Source organism: Diuraphis noxia, unplaced genomic scaffold (assembly GCF_037042655.1).
Source record: "Diuraphis noxia isolate RWA-SAM2 unplaced genomic scaffold, SU_Dnox_SAM2 contig0002, whole genome shotgun sequence".
Taxonomy (NCBI): Eukaryota; Metazoa; Arthropoda; class Insecta; order Hemiptera; family Aphididae; genus Diuraphis; species Diuraphis noxia.
Genome location: NW_028301712.1, coordinates 5738737 through 5753039, shown reverse-complemented (window position 1 = coordinate 5753039; position 14303 = coordinate 5738737). Strand labels below are relative to the sequence as shown.

The following is a 14303-nucleotide window of genomic DNA, read 5'->3' as shown; positions in this document are numbered from 1 at the left end:
TTATTAAATTATTAAATTAAATTAATTTTTGAAATTTTATATCTTCGTGTTGGGCAGTAAAAGCTGTATCTATCCTCCGTGACATACTATTACCTATTATCTACAATTTGAGGTCCTCTTATCAAATTTTTCCTAGAAATGGCGTCGTGTTTTGTTTAGGTTCGATTACGGAACGGCTAACACGAGTGATTGTGATTATACAACATATACATATATATTTTACACTCTCTAGTTTTCGACGTCGTTGTGTAGTCGGCAATCCCGTTTGTCTTCGTGTTCAAGGTAAGTTTTTATATATAAATTTGTTTTCAATTATATTATTTATACCTATTGTTTTATTAAGTTGAATAGTATTTGTTAATAATATCAATATTATCCAAAAACTATAATCATCATTTATGTTTTGCTTTCGCATTCCAAATGACTCATGTCACATGGTCCAGATATTAGGTTAGGTACCTATCTTTTAGTGTTGAAACTATATATTTATTTCAAAACGAAGATGTTTAAATTAGTGTCTTGATTTAATTTTCGTTTATTTCGGTACAAACCAAATACGATTATCCGCTTTTTAAGGTATGCATGTTTAACTTACCTAGTTATTCCATATAAACTTTATACATAATATTTTGAATACATTTTAATAATTTAACTTCATTGAATTTTATAAAGCAATAAATTCTTATCTAAAGAATACGTTAAGCTCACTCGATCAATATTATTGACGGTGTTTGAGCATATTGACTATCCTCAGATAGTCGATATTAATTAGCGTCAATACTCGGTATTCATTTATGTTTGATTACGTTTGATCTCTGTTAGAGTATATGTATTTTGACTTAAATGTCACCCATGGCTGCAAAAACCATACTGATGAACTGTTAGTATTTACCACACATGGTCAATATTATTATCACTAAATAAATACTGAAGGATTGATATCCAATTTTTTCATATTGACAGTACATATTCAGTCTTCATATTACACTATAAATAATATTGACCGGGTAAAGGCCGATCAAAAGTAATATTAAACATGTGTGCACTTTAAAATCGAGAAACCAAACACTTGGTACTTATTACTTTTCAACAAAATAAGTTATTTCTTAGTATTTGCTCAGCTTTTTTTTTATCTCAACATTTAATGTAGAATGTATTTAGTGCTGTTTGTAATTTGTGGATTTAAAAAAACACAAAAAATAATCAATTTGTGTACCATAAAACCTTATGAAGTAATAATAAATAATATTAATTAGACTGTGGATAGTCTAGGAAAAATCAGGATTTTTTATAACAATCTTATCGGTACCGGACAATTTTTTTCACAATGCGCATGTGCGAAAACTTTTTTTCACCCTCTGCTTAGGCAAAAGTACAAACAATTGTGGCTCAGAAAAATTGTTGTCATTCTTTATGGCTGTGTCCACTTTGTCAAAAAAAATGTGCCAAAAATTCTTTCAGTTGTGATTATTGTTTACCACCCCAAGTGTGTAAATTTAACTAGCATACAAAAAAAAAACCTGGTATTGTCAATATTACTGAATGTTTATTAGTAGATGTATTTTTACAGCTAAATGTTCATTTTATAAATAACATTTGACTGGCCTAAATTCAGAATGACCTTGATAGTTAATTAAAATAATTTTTAAACTTTTGTGAAACCAACAGATTTAATTTATAAATATATATATTTACAAAATATGTAAACTTGTTTGTTCAATTTGAATTAAACCTAGTTTAATAATATTTTCAAAATTGTTTCCCATTTTTTTTTTCTAAACAGAATAATATACCTATTTTAAATTTGGTTATACAAAAATAAAAACAATGTGACAATAAGAATATCTCGAATGATAAGAACTTTGAAAATATGCGAGATATATGTGCATCAACTAAACTTGTCTGGCAGGATAATACTTTCTTGGTAGATTTTAACTTAATCGGTTCTTAAATTTGTTTTAACAACTTATAACTAATAAGTAATAACTATAATATAAAAGTATTGCAAATTTAGAAGAAGAAAAAAATGGTTATATTAAAATATATTATAATGTCTATAATTCGGATATCTAATTAGTATTCTGCGAATGAATATATGGAATTTTTCTTTTTTACTAAATACTTCCATTTTTTTTGTGGAAAGAGGGGGGGGGGCTACCTAAAATGTTGGTTAAATCAGAATCAGTATTCATTAACTATTGAAATACATAGAATGTTTCCTATAAGCGGCACGAAAGTGTAATTATGTTTTCATAATGTAACATAATTAATATATTTTAATAGCTGAAAATAATTAAGTATTGTATGTTATACAATCATAACTGTTAACTGTTAAGTATATTTTTTTTATTATACTTACCAACATTTATTTCTGCAAATGTTACTTATTGAATGATAGCAGATACTAAAGAAATACATTTAAGAAGAAGTATTTTTGTTTTGTAATGTGAAGGTAACAGTTACTTTTTAGAATGATAAGCTCAGTAATTTTATTTGAGTAATGAGTTGAAGTAAAGTAACTTATCTACAAAATAAATTATCTGTAATAGATATATAGGTGCTTATTAGATATTTTGTTGCATCTTGAAAATTAAACTTTTAGTTTCAGTTGTATTAACATTAATTATCACTTAGCAGTATTAAAATATTGTAAATAAATAGGTATTTATTTTTATTTTGAATTAAAATTGAACATTGTTTATAAATTTATATACATTTATCTAATACGTACATTTGGTGGAACTTCTTTGGTTACCACATTCACTATGAATTAGTAGGTTTTCAATTTTTATAAAAGTTATATGTGACCACTAAAATTAAATAAATCAATGTTTTTATCATTGAAAAAAGAACAAAAAAGAACTCATACATTAATTTTAAAACTCACATTGAGTATGTAACAGTAAAATTTTTTGTCTCCATCTTACCAGTGCGTAAACTTTATGGTAAGAACATTATCTGTGTTTGTACGTTGGTTTTTTACGATAATTCAATTTTTAAACGAGTTATGAGCATATAATATACAGTACATTAAAAATGCTCATAACTCACTTAAAAATTGTAATTGAATTATTGTAAAAAACCAACGTACAAACACAGATAATGTTCTTACCATAAAGTTTCATAATAGGTCGACTCACTGTAATTTTTAAACTAAAGGAGCTACAAGTGTTCTGCTGAGCGTAAATTTGCTATATTACGCACTGGCAAGACGGAGACAACAAATTCTACTGTTATGTACTCTTAAAGATTAATTTTTTTTTTATGCCTGAACTGCTGGACCTCTGTGATTGTATATAAAATTGTGAAAGTCGCTAAGTAAATTATTAATATTATAAATTAAATAGGTATTGTTAATGTAGATATGTTGAATGATAATTACTATAGAATAACTATTGCAAATAGTTGTACCTATTAAATGAAAATAAAAATAAAACCTTATCTGATATTTTCTTTCAGAAATTATATTCATTTAAACTTGAAACATGGCCAAGTCGAAGAATCATACCAATCACAATCAAAGTAAGATTGTTAATTTTCAATGTGTATAAAAATTATTTAATAACATGTATTTATTTAAACAGATCGTAAGGACCATCGTAATGGTATTTACAGGCCAAAGAAATACAGACATGAATCACGTCGTGGTGTAAGTAGCAAATAAAATAAAAAATTTTCTTAAAATCATTTAAATGGTCACGATTATATTATTTCTTCTAACATATATGTTTTCACAGGTGTGTCAAAAGTTTTTAAGGAATCAGAAATATGCTTTAAAGGGAAATTTGTCCACTGCGGATCAATGTGCCCGAGCTATTGAAAGAAGCGAAAAGAGGACAGCTTTGAGGACCAAGTTTGCCGAATTCAGAAAGAAGAAAGCTGCAACCAAAAAAGCATAATTCTGATTTTTTAAAAACAATTACATCAATGTTTCCTTTCATGTAAATTAAACGATTATATTAAAATAATTAATACAATTTTTGTCTTATTTTTTTTAAATTTTCTTTCTATATTTATGTTGTTGATAAATTAACTTACTTATAATGAGGTAGTATGAGATAAACTAAGTGGTTTTAATTTAGAAAATTGCTAATAACATATATCATTAAAAATATGGTATAATAACATAACAAATTTATGTTCAGCGATCTGCTGTTTAGCTCCATTAGTTAAAAAATTAAAGTGAATTGACCTCTCATAAAATTTAATGGTAAAAACATTATATGAATTCATATGTTGGATTTGACGATAGTTCAATTTTTAATTTATGTTACATATTATATTTTTAACAAATCTTGCTATTCTGCATCATATTATAAAAATAATTTTATATAATATAAAAAATTACATCCCAGTAAAATAACCCGAATTGTATTTTATAAAATTAATTATTATAAGACATTAAATTACTAACCTTATAGGCGATCATACTATTTTAAACATTTATGCCAGCAACAACCGGTTACATTAATGAACAGTGAATTTAAAATAAGGGGTGATTTAAGATTCTCTCAGAAAAAATGTAGTTAAAACCAGTGGCGGCTTGAACTTTTTTTCCCTCGAATCACGTTTAATATTTTTACACCACCCATCCTAAAATATAGTTATTACTTATTATTGTACATTATCTGCTGAGTACACATATTATATTTATTATTTATAATTTAATATTTAAATACCAACCTGCAAAAATGGTCCAATCTACCTTTTCCAACCATAAGACCTACCCACCCAACCACCCATTAATATATTTGTGAATCACGTGATTCAAATATACTCCCTTCGAGCCGCCACTGGTTAAAACTATTCATTTTATAATATAATTTTAAGTTATTATAAAACAACAATTTTGTATTATTTTTTTAGTATTTTAAATTCATGAATAATAACATATTTTTAATTCCTGTTTTGATGAGTGGACTAACAGACCAGTATTTTGCTGGATGTCTATACCTCTCCACTCAGTTCATTTAAACATTATAATCACTAATAAGCAGGGTTCGGATTTTACAGCATTTCTCACTTTTTATAGGATAGAGATAAAAATAGCAGTGTGGGCTGTAAATTTGCTTAATGCTCCACGGACTCTAAATATGAAATTTTATTTTGCAATTTTATCTCCTTATGAATGGTATTCATTAATGCGAATCAATAAGAATTGAAATTTTATTTTTATTTACTCAGATAATTTTGAATAGTTGTGTACAAACGATGTCATAATTCAAGGTATCAATAGTTAATCAGTACATACGAATTTTAAACTGTAAATGGAGATTTTAGTTTTTTTTTATAAATATATGATTTAATAAAGATATATGATAAATTGAATAAAATGTTGATTTGTATTTAATTTTTGATTTTTTAAGGGCATATTTTACGGGTTTTTTGGTCATATAGCGCATATTTTAGGATTTTTGATGCTATAAAGTCCTAACCCTGATCATAAGTATATTAAAATAAATATTTTGCTGAAAACAGAAGATTGTTTTCAAAAATATCAATAGCCTCGACATACCTAATGTGAGTAATGTCTCGCATTTAATGGATCAACCGGTTGTCAATATAGTGAGCTAATAGTCTCTTAAACATGATTTAGCCAACCATTAAATTAAAAAGTTTTTATGCGACACTTCAACGGTTAAGAGGTTTCTGTCACAACAAACTAGTAAGAATGGGCATATTTGGCAAAGCACAACGTCACAACGATTAGGTTTCTGCCATAATTCAAAGTAGGGTAAGTACATAAGTGCTCCATCACTCCATAATAATGAATGGGAACATTCAATCCAAAAAAAGGCTTATCTATATTAAGTAAAACATCATTACATAAATAGTAATATCTATTTATATATATATATATAATATAATAATGCAATATCTATATATACAATATAATAATTAAAACTATAGGTTGGTATGAAATTTAATCACGACAAAATTGATTAATTAAGTTTACTATTTATTTTTCAGTTTGTTAAGTATTTATCTCCATTTAGTTTGTATTGTAGAATGAAGATTCTCCCAGATATCTCATCATGATTATTAAAAAATTATTTAAGTCGTTCATGAAATACATTAACAGCGGCATGAATTTTGTAATAACAGCAACAATACAACAGGTCATCTTCGTTGAAAGATAATTTACGTTAATCGATTGACTTTTAGTAATGATTGAATTTATATGGTAAGTAGAATCTGTTTAAACATATAATATAAGTGATAATTTTAAAAAGTATTAGGTACTAATAACTATCTAACTTAACTACCTATGTATTATAATATGTACATATTATAATTTATAAGTATAAAATATTTTTAAAAATGTGTAGGTATCAAATAATAAATAATCATTTTATATTCTATGAACAGTTTGCAGTGCTGTTTTTAAAATTTAAAAGCGTTGATGAAAAAATCATTGAATTAAAGTACCTAACGTTTCTGGGTGAAGAATGAAAATGGGTTGAAAATCTAATAAATAAGAAAATTAAATTTTACATGGAGTGTAAAATGATAAATAATTCATTCGACGATATAATAGTTGTTGTTACATTATTTTAAATTATAATACCTACCGTCAATATAATATATTATACATAGGTATTATGTTGATTTGAATATAGGTAGATTTTAACATTAATTTTCCTATTTTAAGCTGAAAAAAATCGCAAAAAGTAATCATTTTTTAAACACACAATTTTTTGTAGAGTAAGATCATCTTATAATCACTTGGTAAAAAATTTTAAGATCAAAAATTATTTATGGGTTTAATAAAACAAAAAAAGACTGTTGTTTCAACTGTCGATACACGAGTAGGTAGGTACACGACTTATTCATTGTCAAATAAAATAGTTTAATGGTGACTTGAAAGTTGAAATAATACTCATATTTAATATTTATTTGTTTAAAAAACATCAAAAGTAAATAGGTACAAAAAAAGAAAAGAAATATGGGTTTCATGTAACTGGTGAAAAAAATATTTTTGAAATCTATTCTTGAATTGAAATTCATAAAAAAATTTCTTTTTAGCTTTTAGGTCACTTATCTAAGTGTCGCCGAACACATAACTTCAGCCTTCAGGTAGTTCAATTGAACTGCCTTCTAAATTGGGTGAGTGGGTAAAATAATATACTTCCTATCTTGCAGCTATAATTTTATTAAACGCTTATTTTATTTTATCGTAATTAGTTAAGTCTGTTTCTCAGTCGTTTGAAGGGATGGGTGGGTCAATTGAACTACTTTAATTGCCAGTTTCAATTAATATTTGGCGCCACTATACTTAACTATTTTTATAGTCCACTAATCACTACTATCCCGCCATGAAGTGCTATTATTGAGTAGCTTCTTCATTCAAGCCAACCATGACCTATTATGTACCCATCCATTGTGCTTATTGTAAATATTTCTCTTATAGATTGTGCATCTTAAATTAATATGTAAAAACAAAAAAAAAGTTAAGAATTTAACATTTAAATTTAAAACATGATTCCGCCTAAATATTTCATATCTATTGCAGTAAATACAGTTTTTCATAGACATTTTAAGTTCAAATTTGTATGAAATTAAATATTTACACAAGAAATAAAGATTAACTATTTTTGTTGTAATTTAAAAACAGTTATTTATATGTACCTACCTAAAATTTAAAAATATATTATTAGATATATTTTGATATTTCAATACATAATGGCGTTTTAAAATACAATTTTTTCGGCAAAATTTAATTTAACCTAGTCTATAGTAGATACTATATATTAACTATTGTACTATTGCTTGATAGTAAAAATAACCATTTTAATCACAATAATAAACTAAGTACCTACCTACCTAATATTATATTAAAGACTTAAAGTCTCCGCTCAGGATCGCTCTTTGTATACAATGATTTTAATCAACTGAATTCAAATAAACTAATTATTTATAACTATTTACCTATATATAAGTACCAATAACTAGCAACTAATGTCTATATACATAAAATAGTAAACTCATACATTGTGCAGTATACCTATATATACGAAAATTTACATGTTCAAGATGTGAACTAAGTGCTATAAAATCACACGTAAAAAAACCTCATTACAGTAACTTTTCTAGACGCCTTATATAGTATATACATAAAATCGTTATTCACTTATTAAGTTATTCGCATTTTACGAGTGATACATGTTAGCACTTAGCTCATCGCCACACACCTTGAATATGTAAATGGCGTTTGTTTATATAGCCACATATATACTAATGTACTATTTACTACACAGTGCAAGTTTACTATTTTATTTATAGAGGAATAAGTAGGCATATAAGTAATTATTATGGGAATTAGGTCATATTAATTACTATATATACAGTTCATAGACGCAATGAATATTTCAAATGTCTAGGAATTCTTCACAATTAGCCATTAGGCTATCATTAGTGTTTATCTTTTATGTATTATAAATATATTATAAATCATCCGTAGCCCTGCAGGTTATAATACCAACATAAAATTAAAATTATTTAGATCCTATCCCATTCAATGGTAACGTTAAACGTAATGCCGCATGAATGCACGTTTGAGGTATTTATCTATTAATTTGGAACACTTAAGGACTGCATAGGTTTAACCTCAAATATCTTATATAATGGAAAATTTGAAATAATATCGTGTTGCGTTTTAAGTAGATGAGCTATGTAATTATATATTTAAGATGATGCAACGTACCAATGCGTTTGTTGTCTCCATCTCACAAACGTTAAACGTATATACCTATTATACGACATGGCAAATTTCAGTATTGTAGTTATGTGCTGTTAATTTTGATATTAGGAAGAATTTTCGATTAATTAAACTATTCAAACTTATATTTAAGAACATTATCTGTGTTTAAACAACGGCTTTTATTCAATATTTTGATTGGCAAATGAGAAGTTTTCTTTGAGAACGAAAAAATAAAAAAATATTAAAATGAAATATAAAACAAATATACGCAGTATATAGGAAGAGGAACATATTATTATTTAAAAAAAAGTTATTTTAAGAGGCAATATGAAAGAGGCATGGACCCTCCCCATGGAAAATTCCTAGTTACGGCCCTGGTTATAAGAACATTATTTTTGTTTTTATGTGGGTTTTTACGATACTTCAATTTTGTAGCAAATTATGCGTATATAACAAAAAATCATAAATTAAAAATGCTTAACTCACTTAAAAACTAAGCTGTCTTAAAAAAAACACAGATAATGTCTTACCATCAAATTTCATAATAGGTAAATTTACTCTAATTTTTAAACTAACGGAATTAAACGCGATCTGCTAATCGTAAATTTGCACTGTAACGCACTATTGTAAGACGGAGAAAACAAACCTATGTGCATGTGTAGCATCCTATATATCAAGTAGAATAAATTGAAGATTTACGCAATAATAGTGAAGTGCTGAGTGTCGGAGACCTGACCTTAAGTCTAAATTTTTACAAAATGTCGAAGCATTATTATCATATATCATATTATTATATGAGGCTAAAGACTTATAGGATAGTTTGCATATTATCTAATATTCATTAAAAACATATAGCTTTTTAGTGATAAATATCTGTTTCATATCGTTCATGAATATTATAATAACAGCAAATAACAGTAGACTACAGACATTTTTAATTTTTAATTTTTACCCTTTTTCGCATCTTTTGTTATATTGTTGTGTTAAAGCACTGATGATCGTATAAAGATAATAAAACAAATGCTTCAATTAAATGTTGATAGTTACCTATTTACATTTTATAACAGTGATATTCATTCAGCACGAAATTTTTAACTGTAGTTATTTTATTTTTTATTTTATACTCATATTTTGATTTATATTCGATATATATTGTGGCCTTAACTGTGTTGATTTGTATACCAGCCATACGAAATAAATAAAAAGCACGAAATTTGATGTTTGACGCTAGAAAAAATATATTTTTTGAATCTTCTAATAAATTGTATCAATGGTACAATTGATTAGCTCAAGTAGTCCACTAATAAAATGCTAAATACTTATTAAAAATACCTATGTATAAAGGCGAAAAGCGTATCGATTTAAGTAATTTCGAAAATGTAGTAATTTTAACTTGTTGGAAAAATTATTGTGATAGGTTAGCCGATTAGGTCTATACCTAACGTGTTATGTAGGGCGCAATTGTGTTTTTGGATATGACATGACATTATATGAGCTAAATATATCTTTTTCATAATAGGTAATTATAATAAACAATTCATCAATCAACATTGATGCGAAAATTCAGTTAACTATTGTGTGACGAAAAGCTAAAATCAATAGCGTCACTCTCAGATACATATTAAAAAATTTTTCAAACAGAAACATTTACATGATACATGATTAATGTGTAAACAAGTTGGATTGAATGCAAACAATCTTCTCAAACTATTCGAACAAATGAGGCCCTATTATTGATCGATCGCGGCATAAATTCACTAAATTGGCCAACCTCATTTTCCAAAGCATGCCCTCGTCAGAAGACTAAATAGTCAAAAAAAAAAAATCTAGAATAAGTTCATGTTATATTTCATAACAGTTTTGTTTTTTGCGAAGCCCAATGGCCTATAGGCTATTATATTGCCGAGGGTCTTAATTAATAATAAAAACCCAAAATATGTAGTTTATTAAGTATAATATTATTGTAACCATTTATGCAAACACATATTGTGTAACCGTTCTAGTCACCACTGTTCAAGATAATAGATATCTCAAATCATGTTTTTTACTATAACTATACTACCTATATATATATATAATAGTACCTATACGTTTATATCCAATATCCATGCGCATGCGCATGCATTAACGATGAGGTTATGGCAGCACGTGTGCTTGTTATATTTCTCCGTAAAGTTCACGCCATCGATGTTATTTATTTATTTTTTTTGTTAGGGGAACCCGCGGCAACATAGGCCATTGGGCGTGAGGTGGTGCGGTAGGGGTTATTTTTGAGTATTTGTTTGTACCTAGGTTTTTAAGTGGGTAGGGTTGTAACACTTGTAACACGTGTTTGTGTATGTGTGGCAAGGATGATAATATGTTGCTAAAAATCCCGGGTGGTCACCCATCCGGGAGCTATAGCAACTGCGGCCGGCACGTACGCTCAGTCCGTTTCCGCGAGCGTACGACCGCGCCTCACCAAGCCACGATGTTAATATTTATTTTTGGTTGACACTAGCTGAGACACTCGACAATATTATTGGCACTCAATCGTTTTCAAGTTATTTTTTTTTTTTATGAATTGGATGTCGTATAATATAATATTATAAATATGATTAGGCTCAATATTTTTGCATTCGTATGGACGTGTCGCGCTGAATAGGTTATTATAATGCGAATGGCGTGCGATTGTTTTATAATCATTGCTGTTACGCACTATGACACCTAATAGTACCCAATACCTAACGTCCTAACACCAATATGAGAGAAGATTGAGGATGCTCGACACACCGATTCGTTTATTTATTTTATATTGTATATTATAAATAATATTCTTGTCCTTTCTTTTCCCTGCACAATTCCCACCATCGTCGGGCTGAATGCATTTTTAGTAGGTGACTATAATACCTAACTATATAATATGTTGCATACCAATTGCCAAACACATATCCCTCTTTTTCTATTTTTACCTAATTAATTATGATTTGTAAATCTGAACAGTTTTTTAAGTTTTTTTTTTCTCTAAATGTTATGCAACTTATTAAATTGTATTCTATAATAAATACATTGTTCATTTTAATGTCTAGCAGCTTCATATTAATTATACTCAATACTTTCATTAACATTTTATAAGAATAGATTTCCTGTGTAATATTGGGCCGATTCCCGTATGTTCATAATTAAAATTAACAAATAAATTATCAATAAGTTACACGTTCTTGCAGTCTCTTGCATGTGTCATATAAGCATAACGAATAATTAATCGAAAATTTACTATGTTATCTTTACGTTTGTAAAACGGAGACAACTAATGTAAGTAGGTACCTATATAGTATATATGTATATACAGTGTCCTGGCGTTTATCCTCTCGTCACTGTCGTGATACTAAACTCTGAAGTTCAACAGAATTTGAACTCTTAATAGTATTCAAGCCGTCCAACACACCCCACACAACGAAAGTCTGTGCATGGCGTATACCTATATTGCTTATTTCGCTTAAACATTTATGAAAATTATCCAACGGCGTAAAACAATAAATTGAACAAATAAAATAGACAGACTGGTATCTATTATATTTGCCTACTGTAATATAATTAAGTAACCGGTACAACACGATTGAGCATAAAACACCTTTTTTATGACACGATTGAGTAAATTTGTCGGTGTGTATCAAAGGATATATAGAAGTACAAAAGAAAACCTACACGATTACACATAAAAAACTTTGCGATGTTGCCATTTTCAAATTTTGACCGACCTTATACAAAAAATATTTATTCAAACAATTCAAATAATTCAAAATATGGTTCAAGCTAAAAGTTTCCGATAAAAATAATATTATGTTATTAAAAACCATATTAAAAAAAAAGAAAACATAAACTTTTTTAACGTGCTCAAAAACTACATAATAAATTGAATTAATTCAATAGTAATTTTGGAATTGTTACCTATTTTAATAACATTAAATTTTCTTCCCTAATGCTAAATGTTAAAAATATTGCATCTGTAACGGTTATTGAATTATATACGGATAAAAATAATATTTATTGTTTGGGAACTAATTTATTAATCGATAACGTTGTCAACAAAGTTGGGCTAGGCTCACTGCTCGTTCGACTTTGGTAATAATACGTTAAAATAATAAATTAAACGTTTTGTTAAAAAGGTATATTATACTCAATCATGCTTTACCGAAATAATCAGTAATAATAGTACATGCAGTGTGTTATAAATAGGTACACCTAAACACCTTGTTGGTACCTAACTATATCAATCTATTTATGTATGTATGTTTTTTTTATAAATCTTGTCAGAGCATTAATATAATACTGATAATATATTTTTAATATGATAAATAAAAAAGTATATAATATATATGTATCTATGTTTGATTCATACATGCCACAGAGGTCAAAGTCAAACATGAACATCTAGTGAGTGATGACATAGTTAAATATATATACAGGTGTAACTATATCAGATCTATTCGTTATACACTCATCTATAGTCTATATAGTATAGGTAGATCATAAAAAAAATCCCGTCTAAAATGATTTCCAGCAACGAACTACTGACATATTGTGCGTACAACATTTTAAATGTCCATTAATTGATTTTATAAAATTGTTTTTATTCATAGTATAGTCATCCAATTGCTGATTCAATATTAGTATGTAAGTTTAGCGAATTCTATTTTTGCACACATTGATAATTAGTTATTGCGAACCATTTATCATCGAGTATGATAAATTCAAAAGAACGCATAAAAAATAATGGCCAATTAACGTAAAAAAATGTTGTGTTCCGTATCATCATACCACTCGCAACATATATTATACTTTATGAAAAACAAAATAATTGTACGCGTTTAAAACGCATTATTTAGTTAAAAATGCATCATTTTAATAATTACATTATGTTTTCGTCTCATTAAGTTATACTCGTTTGTGACTATACAACCCAGAACTGAGGCTATTGAAAGAAACACATTGTTCGCCTTTTAATGAGTGAATATAGAATTAAATGTCTTTCTTTGTCGATGATCTGTGTTCATTATCAAATCGTACAGCGGCCGTATAGGAACATGCAGGTATACAACACGCAGTTTACAAAGGAACTTTTATTTTTCAAACATAACACTGAGATTAAAAAAAAATTAATAACATTCATGTATTATTATAGTCTATAGAATAAGTATAATATGCGGGATAATATACCTATTCAAATTCAACCACGTTTATATAGTAATTTTTAACTTTGTAGGTGAAGAGAAATAATCCACTGACTACTATATTTAGTATAATAGTTGGGTACAATTAATTATTTCGTATAAAAATATTAACATTGTGTAAATATAAATATAAATATGTCGGATAAATGTTGAACGATAGTAAACGACGGGTATTAAAAGTGCGCCTAATTATTATACAAATATAGGTTCAATTTTATTAATTGAACACTTTTAAACTTTAAATTAATATACAATACATAATATAATCTAATATATTATTATATTATTAATTATGTATGTATTATGCATATTATAATACAAGCTTTATGTTTTAATGAAAAAAAAAAAATAATAATAATAATTAAAAACTATATTATTATAATAGTGAT

At 27.1% G+C, this 14303-nt stretch overlaps 1 protein-coding gene across 2 annotated transcripts; it reads left to right on the top strand.

Moving 5' to 3' along the window:
- The first annotated feature begins 129 nt into the window (after positions 1 to 129).
- On the top strand, positions 130 to 3977 carry RpL29 (ribosomal protein L29). Of its 2 annotated transcripts, none has more exons than XM_089220074.1 (4): positions 130 to 282; positions 3460 to 3522; positions 3585 to 3649; positions 3738 to 3977. In XM_089220074.1, exons 2-4 carry the CDS (start codon positions 3486 to 3488, stop codon positions 3897 to 3899), a joined length of 264 nt encoding a protein of 87 aa, XP_089076200.1. In that variant the 5' UTR covers positions 130 to 282; positions 3460 to 3485; the 3' UTR covers positions 3900 to 3977. The 2 variants fall into 2 exon arrangements, with proteins under 2 accessions (XP_089076200.1, XP_089076201.1); XM_089220075.1 differs by lacking the exon at positions 130 to 282 and adding an exon at positions 439 to 576.
- The last annotated feature ends 10326 nt before the right edge of the window (positions 3978 to 14303 follow it).